Source organism: Scophthalmus maximus, chromosome 6 (genome assembly GCF_022379125.1).
Source record: "Scophthalmus maximus strain ysfricsl-2021 chromosome 6, ASM2237912v1, whole genome shotgun sequence".
Taxonomy (NCBI): Eukaryota; Metazoa; Chordata; class Actinopteri; order Pleuronectiformes; family Scophthalmidae; genus Scophthalmus; species Scophthalmus maximus.
In genome coordinates this window covers 16,103,588-16,128,864 of record NC_061520.1, presented here as the reverse complement: position 1 = coordinate 16,128,864, position 25,277 = coordinate 16,103,588, and the positions used below count along the sequence as shown (strand labels likewise).

The 25,277-nt window shown below is 42.3% G+C and overlaps 1 protein-coding gene across 1 annotated transcript; it reads right to left on the bottom strand.

Annotated features, from left to right (window-relative positions):
* Nucleotides 1-1,074: 1,074 nt before the first annotated feature.
* Nucleotides 1,075-25,277, bottom strand: mdfi (MyoD family inhibitor). Its single transcript, XM_035632432.2, has 5 exons — nucleotides 24,526-25,277; nucleotides 23,184-23,385; nucleotides 13,879-14,016; nucleotides 5,404-5,766; nucleotides 1,075-4,757 (listed from the first exon to the last, which is right to left on the bottom strand). Exons 2-5 carry the CDS (start codon nucleotides 23,332-23,334, stop codon nucleotides 4,504-4,506), a joined length of 906 nt encoding a protein of 301 aa, XP_035488325.2. The 5' UTR covers nucleotides 23,335-23,385; nucleotides 24,526-25,277; the 3' UTR covers nucleotides 1,075-4,503.

The window sequence follows — 25,277 nt, the reverse complement described above, 5'->3', positions numbered from 1 at the left end:
GGGAGGAATTGAAGATGGAGGAAAGATTAAAGCAGCAGCAGATGAAATTCCGTGAAAGTCCCGTGCATTTCTCCACACATTGATGTATTGGCCTGAACCCGCATTCCTATTGAACGACTTTGGCAAATCTTTAAAAAAGCACATTAAAGGGTCCGGTTCTGCATGAGGCCAGTTGTTGCACTGTTTTCTCCCCTTTCCACTGTTTTTTCCCCCTGCTCCTCTCAGCTCAGAGACGGTTAAACCGATGGGGGTTAGCTCGAGGAAAACCTGCAAATGTTAAAGATGATTATAGTAAATTAATGTAGGAATAAAAATTTAAATAAATGGGAGAAAATTACTCAATATACTGTAGGTTCACTGCTTCTAGCACAAGGTCATTTTTATTAAACCCTGCACATGTTGGAAATACACACTAATGTGTGTTTTATCCGTATTCTCTTTTGTTCTGTTTTATAAAACCAAGGGTTCGCAACCTAATATATCCAGCCCTGTAAGATGAGCTCCAATTCCCATTGATACCACATATCTTCCAAATATGTTCATTTGAAAGGATGATAGTTAATATTTATCACTTTTAATAGCAACGAATATTGTTCACCACTTGGAGTAGCAAGCTGTTCATCCATTCCTCTCCATTATCCATTACTTAAAACTATTTCAACCTCAATTCGTGGTTATTTCAACCGTTCCTTTGTGCTTTAATTTCAACCGTTTATCCATTATTGTGGACTTACCATTGGAAATGTTTATCACCTGACTTGGACAACTATTTTAGCTGTTTTGCTGTTACATTAGTTGTTTTATTATTTTTTGGCATAACTCAAACTATTTAAACAACCTGCATTTAGCTAGGCACTTAAACCATTTATCCATTACTTTACATATCTTTAAATACGTCAAAGTGATGAATAAGTAATATGTTGTCATTAGATTCATTTCATAGGACTGCTGCATAGATAGCTTTTGTCAGAATACAGTACAACAGGAGCATTTATGAACCCATAATGTAATAAGGCCATAATGTAATAAGCTTGGCGCCTACGTGGAGAAAAAAGAAAGATGATACATGTAGCCTGGAGTTCACATTGTTTATTCAGTATTAAACAAAGAGATTTTTTAATGTGACTTCCAGGATTGCAATTCAGATTAACATTACATGGGGTAGTGTAAACAAAATGACATTATAGTGGACTACAGTCTAGTAACAATTCAGCTGGGCTACGATAACTTTCAGACTACTGGCAGATGTGGCCAGTCCTTTAAATCAATACCCAAGTTTCATCTCGTGATAAGATTCTGGGAAAAAAAATTGTAAAAAAAATCTATAAAAGTCAACAATTAGAAATTTCTGCTGTCAAGGTTATTCTAACAAAAATACTGATAATACTGAGTGTGGGGAATCATTGAAAGTAAACCTGTGTTTTCTTCCAGTATTACTGAGATAGCTTGACTGAATACAAGGGACATATGTGGACATGAGATGATGGCCTGTTACAGACACAACATCATATCCAAATCTCCAAATCATCTCTCAAATCCAGAGAATGATCTAAGTGCAAGACCAGTGTTCATCCGGGGACATTCTATGTCTAGAGAGCTTCCTCCATCTCCAGACCAACCAATCAGTGTTTTCAATGCCTCCCGTCTGCCTCCGTTCTCCACCAGTTGTGAAGCTCTTCTCAGTATACACATGAAGTAGTATTTAACGACTAAGTCATAGAAAAAAAATTATTCCGACAGCATTAAATTAAATTTGAACGAGGAGTTCAATGTTTTTCGAATCAGACATTGACAGGCTTACCACTCTGAAGAAACATTCTCAATGCACTTCACAGTCCGAAAGGGGAGTTTTTACCTCTTCAAAAGTAACGGTCCTATAGCTATTTATGGAAAAAAGGAACGTAATTGGACTTGCTTAAATGAGCTACTAATTTAAAAAAATAGAGATGCAAAGCTATGCTTTCTATTACAGTTAGGTTTTGTTTACTTTTTGTCTTGCTACACCAAAAGATTCAGCAAAACAAAATCAATTCAGTATAATAGAAACCAAGATTTGAGACCTCAGATAATCCCGTCATTGAGACTTTTCTTTATGAAAACTGGATGTTGAAGGTCTCAAAGCTTATTGGACTGGAGTGTGTGGGCCCAGTGAGAAGCTGCAACCGAGTGGTACCAATGTCAATTGTCAATCGGGTTGGGTTAAAAACAATGAAACTATTGTAAAATGAACCAGAAACTATTTGTTTTAACACTGCCGGCTAACAGGCAGAGTAGCCGTACCATTGTCAACAGAGGAGACTAGTGATGCTAAAATTAGCTCGGCTTTGTAGCTGCAGTATGGACGAGTGCAAACTGTATCCCAGTGGAACTGATTTAATAATTTGTAATGATTCAACAAACTAGTGTTGTTAAGGGAGTCAAGTGTTGTTAAGCAAGCAAACTCAGATGGGTTAACCTTTCTCATCTACACGTACTCCTCATCTTTTTGTGGTTGGTCTGGTGACAGAAGGCCTGTCCCTGGATGAAGCACCATCAGAAAATAACTTGGAATATCTTGTAACTCAAACAAAGTGACGTCGTCGTAATTTCTGTACATAAAATCCAGTTCACCCATCATAAATCTCTCTGTACTGTAAAACATTGCATTGTTTTCCAGGGCTTTTCCAGGATTTTGGTCTCAGCTGAGTTAAAACATGTCCCAAAATATGAAACATATCCAATCTGATATTAACAGACGTGAGGAGTCATATTATCTTCTCAATGCATTAGCTGAATTCCCCAAACTTGCATATTCTGCTTCTGTGTTATCAGGTTAATTACAGCCATAGTGTATTATCATCAACAGTGTTAGATTTCAGCCCTTAAAATAGGGTTTAATCAACTGCAGCCATATTAGCACAGAAAAAACCCTTCTATGTACAAGTAATTATAGGTCTAGAAACTAAGGTCCAGTAAGAGGAAAACTCTTTGGTATTTCCAAGAAGAAGAAAAAATGATTGCACAAACAGTATTTGATCAGAGAGGAGAAAGATTTGTATCAAGTCATTTTAAAATGCACAACAGATCTAGGTGACATCTCAAGAGGTATTGGGTTGGAGAAGGAATGCGTCTGAGCATATGAAAGTGCGGGTCCTGTTATCAAAAGTGTACCATTCATACTAGGAGCATATGGATCTAACTTAGCATAATGCTGTGAGATTTTCACTCAAGGAATTAAATTAGATGTTGAGCAATGTCTGCTTTACAGAGAGCCCGGCAAAACCCGATAACACAGAAATGTGATTTTCACATTAGAGGAGAAATGCAAATATCTTAACTAAAATCTACAAAACAAGGATTAATAGAGATTTGGTAAAGGCGAGGAATCTACTTGAAAATTCAGGCCTTCGGCTAAGCCAAGGCCATTTGTTCACATAGCAAGAATGACAAAAGAAAATGAAATGTATTAAAAAAGAAGATGATGCCTTCCAATCCTCTACCAGTCCTTTACCAGTTCTGACCAATCAGACGAGGAAGAATTCACTGAATACAGTCAAAGCCCCTCAAAAAAATGTAAAAGTAAACAAGATGTGAAACATTAAACGAGGAGAGACTTTCGATTAAGAGCTCTCTCCCTTCACATGTTTAAGCAGAGAATACGTCCACCGCAGATGCTATCAACCATTCGCTCTGTGGTGTCCGTCACTTACAGCACTCGTTTCATGGGACCCATCTCATGATTCTCTCATGATGCTTCTCTAAAGTCACTTAAGTGAGATGCGTATTAACAAAAGAGATTGTCTGTAATATTGCCACAAGCCACCATTAATGTTTCCTCCATTTTGTTTATAGCAACAATGATGAAGACAGCGGCAAATTCAACATCAGCCACTTGGACTTTGAGTCGCAAAGACCACTGTGCGCGGTCGAACTGAAGGACTTTAACCTTGCCAAGGACAGGAGGACAGACTACATTTCTTCCGAGATCTGAGCATCCATTTTCCCATTATGCTGCTGCTCTTATCTGTAGAAACATTAAAATCCAGTTAAATGGAGCCATTTTCTCATTTCAAGGTCATTTTTCATGCTTAGAGAACTCCAGTCAATCAGATGGCACAAGGGGCTCCATTGTAATAATAGCTTGTTCTATGAGGGTCCGGACGCTGCACAGCCTGGTTGACTCGCACGGACCACAGCTGGAATTCACTCTGCACATACACCCAGCAAAGACGAAGAAGGGGAAGTTACCGTCCCATCGTTTGATCAATGAGGGAAGGAAGAGTTCACCAGCGACTGCTGTGAGCAATAGGTCACATCTTTTGCTTGGCAAACCCTGTAAGAAGCATTGGACACATCGTGGAGCCAAATAGGCCAGCCAATATAGTGTGAACCACAGATCCCAAGCAACAGTGGGTGGGTGTAACGCTTTTTCAGCTCTGGTAAGACGCTGCTTAACATTGTTCCTGGGATTGTGGGAGTAAGTAGCCAGCATGTCCTTTGCCCCCCGTGGTGGTGACAGTGTCCTCAGGAGGAGAAGCAAAGGCTACAGCACTCCATGCAGATCTCCAGGCAGTCTGCAGACTCACAGCAGGCGTCGATGATGCCACAGTCCATGTCACAGGGCAGGTCACAGTCGCCGCACTCCTCCGACGCGCAGCAACAGCAGAAACACGCGTCATCGCCTGCACAGGAGCCGCAGGTGGCACAGTCCAGCATGATGTTACACAGCGTTAGGAACTCACAGAAGAGGCACGCCAGAATGCAATGAACACAGCAGTCTGCAGGGGAAAGACAGACCAAATGAATACAACATTCGTCGTTTGGCTTGTAGTGATAGATCTGGCGACATAAGCAGGCTAACTTACCAGATTTGCTTTTTCACTCTAATTGGTAAGACGCTTCTAACCTTTAACTCTCTGCTTAACCACATACCAACTGTCCTCTGAGTTAGTCATGTCAAAGGAAAAGGCCGTCTCTTTCTCCATTTAACCGTTTACTTGAGATGAAAATTATAAATAATGTTTACACAACAATTGTGGATGTTTGAGCCTGTTTACTTTTAAAGACACAAAAGCTGACGTAACCACGCGAGCCATGACAAAAGCAGGCGACAGGGGGCTGCTCGTCAGCAACAAACGTGTTAATAAATCCAGATATTTTCTAGCCTGATGAATTTCCCATTTTGGTTTTTGATCACTCAACTTTCAGTTCAGGCATTTGCAGTTGGTAAAGTTTTACAAATGCTATATAAATCAATTTAGAGTGCTGAACTTATGAACTGAGAGTTCATTTTTGGTTGTTTTTGGGGGACAGAGAAGATGTGCGAGGAGAAAGGAGAATTTTTATCATCTACTCTGATTATCCAGGTGGAAAAAGAACTTGTTGGACCTTGCCACAGTTTGTCTGTCAGTGTCTGTAGCTCACCATCCTGTGCCTCCGTGGGGATCTGGGAGCTGTTGCTCTTGGAGCTGCTCTTGCTCCTCTTGCTGCTCTGGGAGGTGATGGAGGGGTTGGACTGCAACTTCTTGGTGTGTTTCGGTCCTGCTGACGAGGAAGAGGAGGTGGACGAGCCACCTCTCGGGAGGGAGCCGAGCTTCGGGTGCGCATGAGGGCCCCCGTTCTTGACTCCGTTGGAGTGGAGTCCGTGCGTGTGCGGCGTGTTCGTGTGATGCGGACAGTGTGTGTGAGGGGAGTGTGTGTGTGAGTGCTGCTTGGTTCCGTTTCGTAGATGGCTGCCGGGCTGCGTCCGACAAGGCTGGATGGGCGTGGATCTGGCTGCTGGTTGAGCTGGGGAGGGACAAAATGATATTGATTTACAACAAGCTTTCTGAAGAACAAACTTCAGTTCAGATCAGTTGGTTGTTCATGTTCTTGAATATGAATAAAATTGATCAACTTGAATCATATATATGGATACATATTACCATTAACATTGCATTTATTGTGTTTTATTGTACTATGTTGTATAGCTGTTCCTATTTTCATCCTGTTATGTTTGTCTTCATTGTCAATTATTCTGATGAATATACAATGTAAGTTTATTAATTTTTCCTAACAAATGGTCCAAAATCCTTAAAACACAACAAGAGAAAGGAACAAATCGTCACATTAGAGAAACTAAGCCTTTTTTGTTATTGCTAGTGAATTTCTCAGTTGAATACTGTTTAAAGGAAACATATTATGCCCCTATTCATGTTCTTAATTTTAATTTTGGTTATAAGTTGAAAATGTTTATACAGTATGCTTGAATGTTCAGTAAACACATCCATTTCCTCATACTGTCCATTCTTGCAGCTCCTCTTTAATCAGTCTCTCTTTCTGGAACACTTGGCTTTAGCTCCTTTCTCAAGATCTCAGGTTGCGTTTCAGAGTTCTAACAGAAAGCCTCTGTTACAAAATGTTGGTTTGGTGTTTTAAAAGACATTGACCAGGCAGGGAGGGTCTGACAACAGACACTACTGAGTTGCACTATGGAAACTATAGGATCCAGTGTTAATGGAACTTGATCCATACCAGGAATAAGTGACAGCCTCCCTGCCTCTGCCTAGATATGTAGATACATTTTGGAGTGCCTGAATATGACGTTTTAAAGCATTTTTATAACATATATCAATTGTATTAAAGTATTGATATTGTATGTGTGTACAGGCGTGTGAACAGGCTTGCAAACGTGTGTGCATAATGCATCTGAGCAGTGAGGCTCCCTCAGTGTGTGTGTGCGTACTGTGCTGATGCGGCATCATGGAGAGGGAGGCCCTGGGAAATTGAGTCCAATTACAAAGCCCACCCTACAGGCAATAGTTCATGGGAAGAGCTCTGTATTTACTGAGCTGACCCTGATCCTACCTGTCTAGACTCTTACACAACTAGAAAGAGACAGTAGGGAGGTGAAAAGACATAATAAACGAAGAGTGTGATGTAGGAGGAGCGTTTTAATTTCTTGGAAAACCCATCGCATTTACTACCTGGTTTTCTAACAATGCAGTTTTGACAATATACAGTGTCTGCAAGTACAAACACTTGAGCTAATGCACATTTGTTCATCCTGGCTCACTATAGCATTTGATATCAAGCGCCAACTTTTCTGGTGGATAGGAGGAGTAGGAGGCAGAAAAGCACACCTTTGTTGCCAAGCAAAACACACGCCCTGAAAAGAAGAATAAAATGGAAGCCTGGCTTTTATATATTATGGTAGTATTTAATGCCATCCTATTGAGGCCCTAAATATTTTCTTGACCTTTAAGCATATGGTGTGGAGAGGTGTGGCGAGACTTAACAGGGCTGCACAGAGTACAACAGAAAACCACAGAAAATCAAAGAAGAAACTCTGTACCTCTCAGACACATCCACACACACACACACACACACACAAACACACACAGACACACACACACACACACACACACACACACACACACACACACACACACACACAGAGTTGCACTGAGAGGAAAACAGAGTGTGGTCCTGAGCTATGAAACACGACGGGCAATAAAAAGCGTTCGTTCGATAACCGTTCAGAGACAGATAACCTAACCCGGCCTATTTTGATTGGCTGACGCTACGGTCTCACAACCGATCCAGTGTTATTAAAGCTTCTTTCATTCAGCGTTTTCTAAGTTTGCTCCAGATGTTTGGCAGGCTACAGGGCCAGTGTGTGTGTGTGTGCATGCATGTGCAGGACTAGGGAGAAGGAGCCATACTTTCTACTCTTAAGTATGTCAAAAGTCAATACCTGCTGCTATCCTGTTATGTCTCTTTCTCTTCCTCCCTCAGCCCATCTCCTCCCTTTCTGTCTCATCTCCGGTTGCTCACTTTTAGCCTTTTGCACACTGCCGTATTATAACACCGTGAGCTGCGGGACGTGGGCCAGTAAGAGAAGAAGGGGATTAGAGAAAGGGGAGGGATGCTGTGCACAACTTTTCAGTATTCCTTTTACTTGTGTATTTTCCTACACGGGATTGAGAAATCCATACTTCTTGTGAGTTTGTGTTTATTTGTGTGTGTGTGTGTGTGTGGGTGGGTGGGTGTGTCTGCCAGTATATAGGCGGATCTGGCAGTGAGACAGACAGAGAGAGAGAGAGGGAGAGAGAGAGAGAGAGAGACGGGCAGTCATGGCAGTCTCAAACATAGCTTGAGGTTAGGCCCACTCTCACACACACAAATATATGCATGCAAGAACGTGGGCAGACACACACTCATGCACACGCACACAAATTACACAAGGTCCCTTTGTCTGAGATGAAGTAAGGGAGAAAAATGGGGTGAGAAAAGAGAAAAGTAAAAGAAATGGGTGGCTGCTTCTGCATTTTTTTTGGACAAGGAGGATGCATGGGTGTGACTCATGAACACAATGATTCAGCAGTGGGAGCCAGTTAAAAATAACAGCAAATAAAGAGGCGAATGACTGTGGGATTAACATGATGGGACGGGGAAACCGCAGAGCGTGCATGTGTGGCGCTCACACAGTCGTGTAGGCCACAGGGGGGCCAGTGACCTCGGGTGTAATGTGCGTACATGTACAGTTGAATACAGCGGTGCCCCCCCCGACCCTCCCATTCACACACCCTCCACCTCTTCCTCCGCTCCTGCCGTCTCTCGGCTACCCTGTACTTACACACCTCCCTCCCAGGCCAGAGAACTGCTGTTCATCTCTCTCTCTACTTATCCTCTGCTGGAATGAGTCACCAGAATGACTGAACAGTGTCTGTCTGTGCTCCAGTTGCTTCATCCCACCGTCTCCTCTGGCGCAGTTTGTCTGTCTTTGTAGGTCAAAGTCTTGAAAGTGCGGAACTTAAATAGACACAGGAGCAAAGTCATGACATTTCAGAGAAATAGCTTTGTCATCAGGCTAAATGTGTGTTTTTACAACACAGCGGGAAGAAAGGAACAGATGTGGATGGATGATATATGCACCCACAAATTTGCCTCCTCACTAACTATACACAAATGTGCATAAACGCTTCTGTGCATCATCAGCGCAACAGAACATAAGTGAAATATTTCGATGTAGTAAAAAAAGATCTGAATGCAAACTTTACTTTTCTGTGGAATCATACATTTATTAGGACTCACTGTACTTGTGTTCAATTAATGATGAAACAAAAGAGTGATGTGGCAAGAAAACAGTTCAGTTTCAAAATGTTTCTGCCACATTTCAAAATCCTCTCAGACATTTCTGAGGCATCTATAATTCAGCCCAGATCTGCAGAAGCATTTTACCCACTGACTCCCTTCAGTCTTTCTTGCATAGTTAGGTTTTTTTTTAACTGCAGCCCAGACCTCAGTGTGAGGCACTAAAACTGTGAAATGGGGAAAATGATATATTGCTGTAGTAAAATGTTATCTAAAGCAGTTTTCTAAACTCACTACACTCAACTCACTGTGCTGAAAAAGTCCATGTGAAAGCATTAGGAAGACTGCTTCTTCAAAATCAGGTGTTAGCCAAATAAAACTTCATGTTTATTCTATTTTGAATTATAAAATGATTATATAGGGTCTTAGCCATTTTAACTCACATAAAAAGCTGTTTATTGTATCCAAGCACTCACAAGCTGCCCCCACAGAGATGCTTATCACAGCTTTTCACTAACAAAAGTCCATTTGATTAGTTGTTATTGTAGTGCTTCTCATAGACTTTGATTTTGCTTGCGGATTAATTTAATTTTCTGTTGCTTCAACTCAGACATGCTTAAGTACTTTACACCAAAAGTCCTTTTGTACATTGAATTATTCAATAATACAAGTATAATTGAATATGAGCTCTGATGTTAAGCAGATTCGTCTTTGTTTTTGTAATTGTTTGTTGAGTAGTTGATCCTATTAGTGGGGATAACACAGCTAATTCTGATGGATTACTAGCACCGGAGGGTAAACCACTGGCAGAACATACAATACAAGCCCATGCAGCCTGCCGTCACATCATGCAACAGACAAGTTTGTAGGCAGCAATAGACATGTCAAATTTCATTGCTATTTCAATTTTTATTGTGGTTAAAGGACTTTGAGATTCAGCTGTTGGAACTTGTTTCGGCCCTGAGGATGTAGAAAGCTGCACTTCAAGCAAAGTGGAGTAACAAAGTATTTGAGGAAATTTTTTATCTAATCAATCAGTCAATCACTGCAATTTTAAAGTCACCCAAAAATTGAAAATCAGCTAAATTATCTTCAAATACTGTGTGTATTTACCAAATGGTGTCATTATTTACCATTATAAGAAATAGGGGCAGTGAGCTAACTGGTGCCAGACCTGTTTGCTGTGTGTCTGTCGGATACTAGTACAGTGTAAAGTATCCAAATGTGGTATTGTTTCTTACTTTTGTGAAATGCTGGGCGATGGACAGACCAACCACAAAATTGACACTCTATTACCTGAAATGATAATAGAAATTATTCATGTTTTTCATTTACCTGTACTTTTGTGTTTGTTTGTTTCTGCCACACAATAAGGTTGGAAGGTTTTCTTATATCACAGAATACAGGAAGAGTCTATTGAACCAAAAATATCACTAGCCAACATAATCTTTAAAATTATAAAGATATGCTCAACCACCTGTAGGGTATTTTTTTTATACATACAATAGCATCAATATGATCACACTGTCAGGGTAGACTGATTGTGAGTTTACAGATGTATTCGTGCCTGCACTCATTTGCCGCTGAGTGTATTTGTGTATTTGTGTATTTAAATGCGAACACAGGTTAGTTACATTGTGTGCTGAAGAGAGTTGGAGAAAGAAGAAAGACGTGTGTTGTTGTCGGGCGGAGCAACGGAGGTGGATAACAGTTACAGCACAGTGACTCTCTCAGCGTCTCTAATTAAAGGCAATGTCACAGCCCTGTGAGATTTCCCACCCACAACACACTGTGCACTGCTCCCCGCTGATGACAAGATAATAACAAACAGCTTCACTCAGCATTTCCACTCCCATGCCCCTCATTCTCACATGCAGGTCGTCATCCACGGTGTTCATGTTGCTCTCATTTAGTGAAAATAGTTCAAACTGTGAAAATGAACGAAAAGGGAAACATCATAAATGCTACTGTGATGCTGTCGGGAATGGATCGCGTGTGTCATTTATTCCCCGTGAAGTCCAGAAGAGTGTACGCAGTTAAACATCTGTGAACATGTGTATCCCGTAGCGACAGTGACGTCAAAGACAGCAGTGTGGGCATGACATCACTGACAAGGAGCCTGTGTGTGTGTGTGTGTGTGTGTGTGTGTGTGTGTGTGTCGGTGCATATTTGTGTGTGTGTGTGTGTGTGTATGTGTGTGTCTGTTGGACTTAAGTCATAACAGACAGCCACATATGTTAACAGCTCTCTCTGCACATTGTTATCAGACAGCTTGTCAAAGGCCCAGGGCCAGACACATACTATGGCTCTGATGTCATCACTGCCAGACAGAGCCTACGGACTGAGGACTTTCCTGTTGGTGCTCCTGTTTCCTCACCAGCTCACTCACAAACACCCTCCCATACAGATTCACAGATGTCACAGAGTCATGACCTCACCACAGACCTGGGTCACAGCTACTTTGTAACGAGTCTTCACACTCAGTATGAAACCAGAGAAGCAGATGATGATTTAATGTCCGGTTGCAGATGACAGAGACTGTATTGAAACTGCATTCGGGCCGATAGTGTCTTATGAGGTGTTAAGAAGACACACAAACCAACTCGCACTGACAAAATTAGATGCATATAGGAGTCAGACACACAGACGCGAGCTCTGTGCCCACCTGAGAAACAGATACAGTTTAGAACTTAGCAGTGTTTGGTTTGTGGTCCAAATCCCCTGAACACATGTGCGATTGTGTAAGTTGCGGAGGGCGGAAGCTATGGATGATGGGAGGAGGCTCATGAATGCGAATGGTAAGCCAGCGTAGACTGGTGTGCATGATGGTACATTTTGTCCAGGCCTACTGTAGTTGCATAACCTTCCCTGCACAGCATATGGAGCCGGTGGGTTTCATGGATTTTATTGGGATGTAAAATAAATCTGAGAGAGACGGGGAGAAAGTGGCAGAAAGAAAATCCAAACCTTCCAGTCTGCCCGCCTGGGCCTGAAATAGACATGCAATAGACACACACACACACACACACACACACACACACACACACACACAAACACACACACACACACACAGCACAGATGCAAAAAAACAACACACAGTTCACACACCTACTCCTGCTCCAAACACATTGCTTTCACCTACTTATCCATTTCCTGACTGAACTGCTGGTTTTTCAGTTAGAGCAAACTAGCTATTATGATGGAGCAGGTCTGTGTGTTTGTGCATGTCACTCATTGCTGGCTCCGGATTCCAGGAAAAACCCTCGTTGTTTTCTGACACATGCTCAAATGTCGGCTTGCTCAACCTTCTCCTCACCCCTCAGTTCCTCCTTTGACTTATCAGTCAGTCACTTGCACCGTCCCTCCTTTTCTTTGAATGAGAGGAAGGACAGATTTAGACGACTTTAGGGCATTTAAAATGTTTACGGTGCTTTTGGGTTTGTGGCAAAGCATCGAGACAACGCAGCTAGAGTTTTGTGGGTGTCATTATTGTCGAGCTTGGTCTTCTAAGTGAATAAATGACATAGTAGAACTAAGTTTAAAAATTAGTTTGAGATTCTACTTCTTTCAAACCGTAAAAGCAAGAAAAAATTTGTGGTTGGGGTAACGACATAGTTTACTTGTGAAACCTTTGGCTTTGGAGCGATTGCACATCCTGGCTGAGACATAACTACTGGACTGGTGATATGAGGGAGAGAGATGTGTGGTGGCTGCTGAGGAGTGTAATGATGAGATAGCACACAATATGAGACCCAATCGTCTCGCCTGCGACTTTCTATCTGCTCTGCCGCTGCTACCGAGCTATTTTATGTTAAAGCGGTGAGAACCATTGTTCGGGTGGATCGGTCAGAAACTAGTTTCACAGATGGAATTCGTCTTATCCAACATTAGGAATGGAACTGTATGTTCAGCTGTTCACTTCATTTGTCTTGACAGGGATAGTAAGTTGTTTTTTTTAAACTCTTCACGCACAAGCCTTTTGTGGGTTAAACATGACTGAAGCCAGTAGAGAAGCAGGGACAGTGGGAGAGGAACACAAGGTAGAGACACTTATGACAAGGTTCCATATGCTGAGTTGATAGGAGCTGTAGTTTTTTTTTATCAATGTTACCAAACTAAAATGTTATCTAACTTTGTCTAAAAAGAATTCAAATTCTAACAATAATTGAATTTCTGTTTAGCAAAATAAGAATATTTTCTGTATTTCAGAACATTATTTAGAAACCACATTTCACTTTTTCAGAACGATCAGTGAAAGGAAGGAGAGGTCCCTCGTGGAGCAGCTGTGACAACAGGACTTCAGCTCTCTAATGATTGATTGACTTTTTGCGTTGAGATTTATTTTTACATGACCACTGCTGAGATGTCCAGTGAACCGCAAATATCTGCAGGAGGCCGACTAATGGAAGCAAATTCCCCAGGGCCAGTCATACTCACCTAGCGTTGTCATGGTGACAGTCTAACAATCAAGCCTCGACAAAGACAGAACGGAGAGAGAACAAAATGCAGAGAAGCAGAAGAAAGTGGAAAAGGGGAAGAAAAACACTTCACTGTGGTGATTTGGGTGCAGACTTGCTTGTCTTCAAAATATCAGATAATTAACCTACTTTGCTGAAAATGTAGATATTTTTGTCTTTGTGTACGATAACCTGACCTATTTCTCCAGGGTGTGCAAATGTATTTGTTAAAGGTCAGGACTATGTGACTCATCAGACCGGTGATGGGTAATGGAAATAAAACTCTCACCAGTCCCTCTTCCTGTGTCTATGGGTCAATGTGTGTGTGTGTGTGTGTGTGTGTGTATGAGTGAGTGTATTTACTCACATGTGATACTCTTGCTGGGTGTTCCAAGCTCCGAGTGTGAGTTGTTGCTGTTACAATTGTCTCCGTCATTGCCTAGCAACCTTTCTGGGGTGCCATTGGACCTCAATATGAGGGGCTCAGTATAGGTGTGGGCCACATCTGTAAAACAAACACACATATACGTCAAGTTAATAAACATAAGAACAGTTGTCTGTGAGACCACAATGCTTTATATTAATGTAGAGTTTATTTTGCTGGTCATTCAGGTCCCTAGTCTTCTTTCTTATTATCAGTTCTCAGCAGCAATCTGGTTTCCCACTCACAGTAAACTGTGGCTATTCCTTTGTCATTTCCCATCCACCACCACTTAATTCATTTAAATAGAGTAGTTCTGCTGACTTCAACAAAGCAGAAGATTTTGTCTGTATGCATTATGTGTGCTCTGTCCTGAACTTGCATCTGGAAGCAGTTAAATCCAACCCTGTGGGACTGTTTAGGGGTCCGTGTGCATGCTTGTGAAACCTGAAAACGGTGTGGATGTATGTGTGTGTGGTTTAAAAAGAACACGTAATGGGACGTACACATAATATACATACAGTAACTACATGTCTGGGTGTTTTATGTGTTCACTGGTACCATATAGTCCTCTAATGAAGCTGTTTTTCACACACATACATACGTACGTACGTACGTACGTACTTACACACACACTAGCACAGAGGCCTTCAAAGCCTGGCAGGCCTGGGCCTCTGAGAGGTGCAGACTCATTCCTGGGCAAATGGGAGCCAGCTGGGTTTGATAAACACACACACACACACACACACACACACACAAACCACGTCCTGCGCATGGACCCAACACTTCCCGGCTATGTTTATTTACTCTATCCACTCTTGCTCACTTCTCTATCTGTCCTCTTTTTTCTTGTCCCCAGTCTCTCGCACTCTTCGTCTCCAGTTCACATTCTCTCTTCCAAATAAATTCCTTCAGATATTTGGCTCAAGATGAATCCCCGCTTTTACAGCTTAACATACTCTATATAATGTCAGTGCAAATGCATCTCATCTGTAGGAGTTGAAAGAAAAAGTAAGCAGGGTGCTCCGAGCAAACTGAAAGCAAAGATGGAAAATAATAGAGGGACTTTCTTTCAGCGACAAAATCAACAAAAAAGAGACGAGCCAAGTAGTTGGTAGATTTGTGATATCTGGTTCTGGGTCGCTGCTTTTGACTGACACCTAGAAGTTGGACAAACACCCTGGTTTATTCTTAAACACAAGAGGAGAAGCAAACATGCACACAAACTCATTAGTACCATCAAGGAAAGATCATCATCAGCTGAATGCCAAATTAAAATGCTAATACACAAAACAATCCACATGACAGAGATTTCTATTCAAACTTGTTGATTTAAATACAGGTGGGATGCCATCACATGCATTTTAAAGATAACAACCCCAACTCTAAGTTAACTATTTAAGAAAACTTTAACTAGAGAAAAGACAGATTTAGTTCCCATTCACGCCAATGTGGAACCCTTACTTACTGCAAGCCTCCTTAGCCTGCCTGAAAGACTACTATCTTTTTTATTTTGTTTTTTAAGAAAACAAAATATACGCAACTACTTGTCTGAATAACGTCATTATCTAGGGTGGCCCAACTTTCATGAGAAAAATGTCTAATTTTCATGAGTTTGTGTGTATGTATTTGGAGACATGTTTGTGTGTAGTAGGATTTCTGAGTGTGTTAAGTACGAGAAGACGTAAACAGGACCTGAAGGGATGGGAAGTACTTCCTGCTCCTCTGGTGTATTAGCCTGTGGTACACAAAAACCTCACACACATTCCTGCACATAAACACACACTTAAAACACATTCAGTGTTACTGTACCTTCCTGAATCCAGTACCAGTTCTCTCCACACAAACACACACACACACAAACACACACGTTTGACTCTTGCATGTGGAAGTCATTTCTGAAGCCCATGTTGTATCCATTAGTCTCAATCAGCCTGCTTCAGATATGAAAGCCACTAGTAAGAATTGTTGCCCTGGATTCTGCCAAATGTCTAGTTTGGAGATATCTGTGTGAATTACAGGCTACGTATGTCAGTGCATATGCCTGTCTGTTATAATATAGTCACCCAACCATTCTCATTTGACTTTCTTATAATTATTTTTGACAACATTCAAAGTAAATCCAAGAAAAAAACACTATATACATATACAGTATGTATAGTCTAAGTAATTGTTTCCACACAGTAATGCATAGAGCCAGTCTACCATAAATGTTGGCATGTATTCGTAATCACCCATTAAAATGTTTTGTTTACAGTAATATTTCTAAAATCCTCTAATGAGTAATCAGATTACACATCAGGATCAATCAGTTACCTATAATCCCCCATTGTTCTATGCAGCTGTTATCAATTTCATCAGAATACTGACCATAAAGAGGAAATATTTCACCATGTGCTGGTGGGCAACAGTTGACTCCAATGATTTCAGACACTTGGCAGATATTTCAAAATATTGAGATGAGTTAATAAAATTTTAACAAAATAAAGCGCTTTAGGTGGCATTTATTGTTCATACTCATCCCACGTTGTTGTTGTGTTCTCATACTCGGGAAATAGCATTTGGGGGCAATTATGTCATTATCAAAGCCACACGAAAGCTCAGCGTAGGCAAACTTCAGGGAAGGGAAGGACTTGTTCATTGTAGAGTCCCATGACTTCAAAAAAACCATTTCAACAAGAATCCATCACTACAAGATCTGGGAAAAACAGATTGAGCTAAACTAGAGACACAGAAATTGGGCAAACTTCTTGGAATTGCAACAAAAGTTAAAGACAGGATCGCTGCCCTCGTCGGACAAATGAAAGTGACAGATATTAGACCTAGTGTCTGAATATCTGTATAACACCTTCACGTTCATACTGGACACATGTTGGTCAGCTGAACCTCTCCATGCAGCAGTTTGTTATTTATTCTCATTTAGACCTCTGCTGCCAGTGGAGTACTACGGGTTAAAAGTATATAGGTCATGTGACTCAGTATAAGCTTTGCCTCTAAATGTTCAAAACCACGATTGTTGGAGCTAAACACATCCCCACAAAACCCCTAGTGCCATCCAAGCAGGCCTTCAACCAACTGTGAGTTGGCACATGCATCAAACCACCAAACCGCTCGACCTCAGAGCCATTTCTGAGATCTGAGAAAGATGAGCCTCTAATTCAAATCAGACCAGAGCAATCAAGAGCTGCCGAGGAGATCTGGCTGTGTGTTTACATGTGTGGGTGAGTATGTGCATTGGTTTGTACACGCTTGACTGTGTGTGTGTGTGTGTGTGTGCGCGCACGTGTCCGTGTGTGTTTGTAGTTTGGTGTACATGCATGTGTCAGTGGACGATCCAAAGGAGTATTAGTCTCCTAGTAAACAAACACTTAACCATTAAAGCAAAAACATATGGATCACATAGGGGAATGGATAGTATAAACACACACACACACACACACACACACACCCAGGTTACATGAGCAGGAAAATCACGTGAATCACTGAATCACCTGAAGGGGAGTGCAGCCTGCTGTTCCTCTGGGTATGATCTCTGAGGGGGGCGTCGGCTCGCAGAGAAGGAGGAGGTGAGTTTACCTGCTGCCTTTTCTCAGGCCTGTTCCTACAGCTCCACTAATAACCCTTAAGAAGCACAGACTTCTTGTGTGTATACACAACAAAGTCTCTTCTGTGTGTTTATCCCCACCGGCAAAGACATGAGTGCATGAACAATCACAAGGAAATTGTTGAGGACAGTTTTCAATATCTTACAGACTAAATGCTTTCTTAATTAATCGTTATAAGACTGATCATTAATACAAATGATCCTCGCAGTTGCAGTCCTACTTAAAAGTACACTATTCAGACACACAAAAGAAACGGGCGCACTTATTCACACGCGGCTGACTTATCTTTCAAAAACATCAAGATAAGAGCTGCGAGTTTTGGAACGAAGACACAATGAGACGAGGTGAAGAGCAGCCGAGCAGGATAATGTTCAGCGGAGCGGTTAGTGGAGACGATGCAGTAGTAGCTCTCTGGCCAGCAGTAATGACTGGAACTGATTGAAACCACACAAGCAACGAGTTTCTGATCAGGACTGAGTATAGTACAAAGAAAAGAATACACGACTACACCAGTGGTGTGGTTTTTATCTGTATCTCGCAACAAATATGCATGCTCAAAACACACCGAGGAAAGGAAAGAAGAGGCAATCGTTCAGCTGCAATCCAGCCAAAAGTTGCAACCACACACATGCACACACACACACACATACATAGACGCCCACACACACACACACTTACACACACACAAACACACACACACACACACACACACACACACACACACACTTTTACAGAGAGGCTGTGAGAGTGCAGTACTGGAATATGTCCAAAATTAGAGATTATAGCTGCTGAGAGAATGAAGCAGTGTAAGCTCATTAAAGACAAAAGCTGTCTGTTGTTGAACAGGCTCAAGGGGAATTTAATTGTGTAACATTGTCTCTGAAATTCCTCTAGTCCATGGGAAAAAACAGCTGCTTTGCTAACTGACTGCTGTAATGACGCATGTAACACATGGAGTCTGCAACATCCAAGTTCCATTAACATGGACACCACCTCGAAATTACACAAGCGCAATGTGCACTAACATATTGTAATAAGGACATTCAGTCATAAACAGTAGAATAATAAAGAGAATTCAGTCAGATTTCATATTCAGGATGAATATTTACAGAGACGAATTAACACGTCCAACCTGTGATGTCCAGCTACAGTGACAAACGTATACAGTGCTCTAAATTTTGGCGGGCTGGTTATAACAAATTCTTTTGATAACAAAAATATAAATAACAGAGTATGTTGGCAGATATGAAAACTTTTATTTTACAGAATATTTCATTTCTATTTTCCTTATTCTCTTAATATCGGCATAGGCCCCCAAAAGTACATTTTGGTCGGGCTTTACTCCAGACATATCTCCGTCAGAAATGTTCATGCATGTGCATCACATCCAGCACATCCATCCATTATATATACCAAGCCAATCCCAGCTGACATCGCCAGCCCCTTCCCAGGGCCAAACCGCTACGGTCAGTTCAGAGTCTTCAATGAACCTAACCCCAGTCTGCATGTCTTTGGACTGTGGGAGGAAGTGGGAGAACCCGGAGAGAACCCACGCAGACACGGGGAGAACATGCAAACTCCACACAGAAAGGCCCTGCTGGTTGGAGCTTTTTCACTGTGCGGCAACAGTGCTAACTCCACCCTACCTGCAGCCAGCCACTCCTAATTTGACCACACCCCTAAAACTATGAAAGCCGGCCCTGCAGGCCTGCGATCCCTGTTTCCCCTCCAAACAATTCGGGCAGAACAAAGGAATCAACGGACGTAAGTTCAGATGGTCCTATCACCTTTTTAAATGTTTATTTAGTAATTCATGGCATTTATTGTTTGAATGTAAACCTTGTTTGTGTTTGATTATTCTAGATTTCAGAGTTTAATCATAATAATTGTCAAATGCCCTAGTGTGGAGGCATTAATGATGTAAGTCCAATCCAACTTACTTTCGTAATGGCTTCTGGATCCTGTGTTAAAATGTGCACCGCACAGATATTGTCACAAAGCTGTACTACTTGGACTCTAAAGATATCATAAATATATCATGATGTATACACTATACCGTATATCACCATATTTCCCCGTATATCACTTCTGCCACAACTGCAGACTTGAAACTGGAACAGACAACCCGCATCCAATTTGTCACCGCAGTAACTGTACAGTAGGAGGCATCTGGCTCAAGTGTCTCAACAACACAGACAGTGCACTTGCTAGTTTGTACTATCACATGTTGACAATATCTGTCAGCAGTTTATTACATTGGTTATGGATATTTAGAGTCTGTACTGAAAGAAATTGAGGAAAAAAGAGACAAGATTAGCCACAGTTTCTTGAATGTTTGTTATGGTGAAGGATAAGAAAATGCAATTTGTTATAGTTGCCTCTAACTTCACAGAGTTTATTTCAATTCCTGTGAGAAACCAAATTAGACACAAGCCTCAACAAACCTCAGGGGCGAAAAAGGGACAAGTAGGCAAATATACTCTACTAACCTACACTCCGAGAGAGAGAGAGAGAGAGAGAGTGTGTATGTAGTTCAGACTGTGACGGACAGAAGAAGAATTTCACATAGGGGAGCACAAGGATGAACGCACAAATATAATTTGACATCTAAACTTGTAACCAGTAAATAAATACGAGGAATGTCACTTATATTTGAAGACGTGCTTATTAGCGAACATTATTACATGTGTGAAGTTGAAGAGTGCACAAATTGCTTTGTATTTGTGTGGATTTGATCACCCTGTTATGAGGAGCCAAAGTTGCGCACACATCAATGTAGGCATTTGTAACTTTATCTTTCACTTTTAGGTCATGTGATACACATTTGTCTCCATAATAACCTGCTCTATTCACACATGAGCTTGAACATTTGAATAGGATGTTACATGGACTTTTAAATAGCCAGTGGCGAGGTCAATCAGTTTGTTTGTACAGTAAATTCAGACATTTGGGTTTTCACATACGGCTCCTACAGGCAACGTCCAGATAAGTTCTGGGTTGCAGTGCATGTGCATTAGCATTATATATTAGTCGGCTACTCACTATTTTATTAACAGGATTGTAAAACTAATCTACTCTATTCTCATAGCTACAAATGTGTCACTTGTCAGTTTAAATCACTGCGCAGTGTCTGCTAGTTGTTGGTCGTTTACAACTGAGCTACCTGTCTGAATTCCTACAATACCCTGCAAGACATACTGAAATACTTTCAATGGATATTGCAGTTTAAAACTGAACTCTATCAAGTTACAATTTTGATATAGAAACGACTTATATTTCATTATGCAGAGATTGACGGAAAGAAAATATGAACAGTAACAAGGGCCGAGGAGATGACATAAAGACACAGGAAGAGAGTAAATGGAGTGAGAGAGCTGCCAGTGGTGAAAGACAATGAGAGAGTCGGGCCTGCATGTGGTGGTAAAGGCTCCTGTATAAACAGACAGCCTCATTGCATTGTAACGCCTGAGTGAGGGCAACACTCCCAACAGCAAGACAGACACACATCTGTCAACACGCACACCGCCGTCCAATGGCCCTGTAATGACTGAGCGGAGCGGAGGTGCTGTCAGAGGCCTCTGTGACACAGCCTGGCTGGGCTGAGATGTGGACGCCTCAATTTCGCTCCCTTGCAGATGCCTCATGACTCATAAGTGGAAGTACAAAAATAACAACTCTCATTATTTTTCTTTGATTAATGTGAAAAACATTCAGTCAACTGCTCCTGGCCACCACCACTGCAGCTTTATATATTTCCTTCGCTAGTGGTTTGTTAGGGCAAAACAAAGTGACCCACTCCCAACAAGAGATTGGCCAACTCGATGTCAGACAGATTGAATGAATAGAAATCAAATGGCAATTCAATAAAATGATCTGGGTAAGTCTGGAACGGACTGTATAGCTTTGGAGCGGCACATTGATACAGTTGTTAGCACTGACGCCTCACAGCGAGAAGGCTCTTGGATTGAATCCAGGTTCTGTATGTAGTAGTTTGTATGTTCTCCCTGTGAATTCTGGCCTCCTCCCACAGTCCAAAGACATGCAGGTTGGGGTTAGGTGGCTGTGAGATTTTAAATTGACCGTAGGTGTAAATGTGAGAGTGACCCTTAATGGATAAAGTGGTATAGATAACTGATGGATGTTCAGCTTTGAGTGAAAGAGGAAAAAATTTGGGACGGTGCACAAAACTTTGTCCCATGCCTCAGGTAGATCTATGTGCCTGTTGTGTTGTCCCAACGTCCTGCACTCTGTGGGCTGAGGGACGGATGGGGGGTGAAACAGAGCGCTGAAAGCAGGGCCTTGTTGCCCTCCTCTCCACTCTGAGTCACCTACCTACCCTCAGCCTACACACACACACACACACACAAAAAATGAGACCAGTTGACCAGACAAGCAGTCTGACTTTATTGAGAGAAGCCACAGTTATATTTTACGCAGGTAAAGCCGCGAGAACATGTACAGACAAAAATAACACAAATATCTCTCCACTGAGGTATTATCATTAAATCTGACTTGTACTTACACTCGTCTTGGTAAACCGCAATGTAGCGGCGAAGATAGATGTGCGGGTGTGGATTCTTGGATTCTGTGTTTTTGCACATTCAATAGAGTAATCATAATAGATTGGGTTTCGCCTTTACTAAACAAAACACAATAAAAGAACTCCATCAACCATCGAAGACTTTTGTGGCATGTTCCCATGGCAACAAGACACTTAGACCGCTGCACACTTCCTTAAGAAGTAACCACACCTAACCTAATTACCCCATAGGACCTGCACTTTGATCTACAGTCAGTGCTGTATATGTCATTCAAGCTTGAGGGAACTTGAAGCATTTTGGCAGATCCTGGATGAGTCATCTAGGCACAGTAAGGGTCCACATACTCCTGTTCCCGCCCCAATGTCACTCTATCCTTACCATGACTAATGACACAAAGGAAGAGGTCATAGGTTCATTCCCAAATCCCCAAGAGTCCCATTGCGGCTTTTAAGCGTTCCATAGTGCTGAATTGGCCCTCATCCCTCAGATCGTCCGAGGAGGCACGTCCCCCACACGGGCCAATCTCCAATCACCTCAATACATTATGTGTCCGTCAGCAGGAAGATCTCTGACCCAGTGAATCATTACGACTTCTACTGAAAACACCAGGATTCCTAGAGTCAGGAGTCACAATCACATTCCTATAGTTGGACCAGAAAGTAAAGTGCCTCACGTACAGCTTTACATTCACACACTTCCTGGCCGACGTCTTACTGTAATGAGCTTCATGTGCATGAAAGAGCTTGGGGAGCTCTTCTTCCTCGGCACTGATCCACGAGCTCCTCCTTTTCATAACAAATAGCTTAATCTTTTAATAACTATGCTCTGTCTCTTTTGGAGACAACCTCATTTATAGCACACACACACACACACACACACACACACACACACACACACACACACACACAGCAAAAAACAACAAAGTAGGTTTAATAGGACTTGTTGTTAGTGATTATAAGCTTGAGCCTATTCTGGGCATGTTCCGACCCATCACGCAGCTGTTTGTACAATCTCTTTCTCTAAAACACAAACAGCTATACACACCAGAGTGAGACACGTTTTACTGTATTTTTTTTCTGCTGCTTCATGTGAACCTGTTTCTTACCTTCACTAGGAAATGGCTTTGGCTTTGGGCAGCTGTTTGCTCTCTCTGTGGTGGAGGTTGTGCATGAACCCGGTTGTTGAACTGGAAGACTGGGGTCCCCATCATCCGGTGGCTCTGGGGCGATGTCAGGGGCACTCCTCTCCTCATCCATGGACCTAGGCCGGGCTCTTGTGGCAGGAGGTGGAGGGGCCAAGGGGTGAGCCTGGAGCCAGACAGAGGATATGACCCAAAATATTGTTACAGAGATGATGGCATGGGCCACGTGAAAGAATTCTCAACGTCTTTCAAACCGAGCGATGAGCCAACAGGCTGTGCTCCACAGACAGACGTGTAGTGAGTCATGACTTGAACCAGCATGAAAATCCCTTTCAGCTATATTCTAAAAATCACTAAAGGAAGAGGTCTGGCGTGCCGCTCGCCTGATACACTGGTAAAACAACGGAAACATCTAATCATAGCTTCCTTTTAATTCATACTGTTGAAACACCTTTAACTTGTGTTTAGAAACAACAATAGTTGTATTTATTCATATGTAACACTTCTAACAGATTCAAGACGCTTCCGTCCTGATAAATCCTTCAGTCAACACTATGCCAAGGAAAGTAAAAGCACAGTCACAAAATGAGTATGGAATAAAAAGTCAAACAACAACAACAACAACCAAAAACAATGCAACTGCAGCTGTTCAGGGTCACAAGCTGACTTAGAAGAAAATATGCATTAAAGTGCATAAAAACCGAAACCTTACAGTCGAATATTTAAACTAATATGAGATATTAATATGAGATTCGGAGAACGATTTTTGTTTGATTTGGAAACTACATATGTAAAAGAAAGTGAGATGATTGAGAGGCATTCATGTAAACGCAGGAAGCTGTGATTTTATAACGTGAAAAGCCTCGGGCTTATTATTTTTGGCGCACGACTGCTGCCTTATATTCTTATCAAATGGTTGCTAGGCGACATACAAACGGACGTATAACTTTCAGGAGGTCGATTGTTACCCATCATAATTTTTTCAATTACCTGTGGCGATATTTTCAGGACGTTTCGAGCAGCCAATCAGAACGGAGCACCGGGATCTCTCTCTCTCTCACTCTTCATAAGACGATACGAGTTCTGTATCTGGGTCACGTGCCAACGTGTGGTTGGCGCGCGCCCGCCTCGCCAAAACAGCTCAGCTGGCCAGCTGTGTGCGCGCTCCCGCCGCTCGCTCGCTCGCACTCAAGTGCCACCAAAAAGTTTTGACAAGCGACAGCCAAGGCTTTGTAGAACTATATATATTTATATATATTCTAAAAGAGCGAGAGGGAAAGAGAAAAGAAAGAACCAAAAAGTTTACCTGAGTTCGCCTGGGTTCAAATGTCGTCGCCCTTCAACAACTGCAGTGGGTCTTACGGCTCACTACTTCTGAAACGGTGAAAAGTGAGATGAGGTCCCAGGGAAAGTGAGGACGCGCACTCCAGAGACTGTGCCAAACCCCCTCCAGATTGAATGAGCGCTCTGCCCCGACCTTTTCGAAGGCACCCCTCGACACTGGGAGCCGCGGAGCCGCGGAGCCTCTGACCACAGCCACGACCTGGCAGCGTGTTCACCTCCAGTGCAGCTCTGCGCCCTGCTCTCCCCGAGCGAGTCCCTGCATGCTCGGAGCGAGGAGGAGGACGACACTTTCCTTCTCTGTCTCTCCGCTTCTGTCTGGCTGGGACTGTGGGCAGCCGAGACCTTTGGGCTAATTCATTCTCCGCCCGCTGCGCTCGGACCCGTCTCCGTCCTCCGTCCCTGCGCCACGACTCTCTCCGGCTCGTCCGGGTGGCCCCCGATTTCACAATTCAATGCATATTCTTTTTTCTCTTCAGCGGAGATGAGATACTTTTCTCTCCGCCTCCAAAGTTTCTCTGCGCGGCTCGCCCCGTCCTCCAGCGGGCCAGATGTTGGGGAGTGTGTGTGTGTGTGTGTGTGTGTGTGTCTCACGCAGAAAACTCTTTGGCCAACGCTGCAGCTTTGTCTGCGCTTCTGTTGCGTTTCTGCAAACAAAGTCCAAGCTCACGACCTTCTCAAAGTTGTTCTCTTCAAAAGAACACTAGCCGTCCCGTG

Coding starts and splice junctions, on each gene's coding strand:
- mdfi (XM_035632432.2), bottom strand. CDS start 23,334: ATGGATGAGGAGAGGAGTGCCCCTGACATCGCCCCAGAGCCACCGGAT. Junction 14,017..23,183: donor AAAGCCATTTCCTAGTGAAG/GTAAGAAACAGG, acceptor TTTGTTTTACAG/ATGTGGCCCACACCTATACT. Junction 4,758..5,403: donor CCCCACGGAGGCACAGGATG/GTGAGCTACAGA, acceptor TTTCCCCTGCAG/ACTGCTGTGTTCATTGCATT.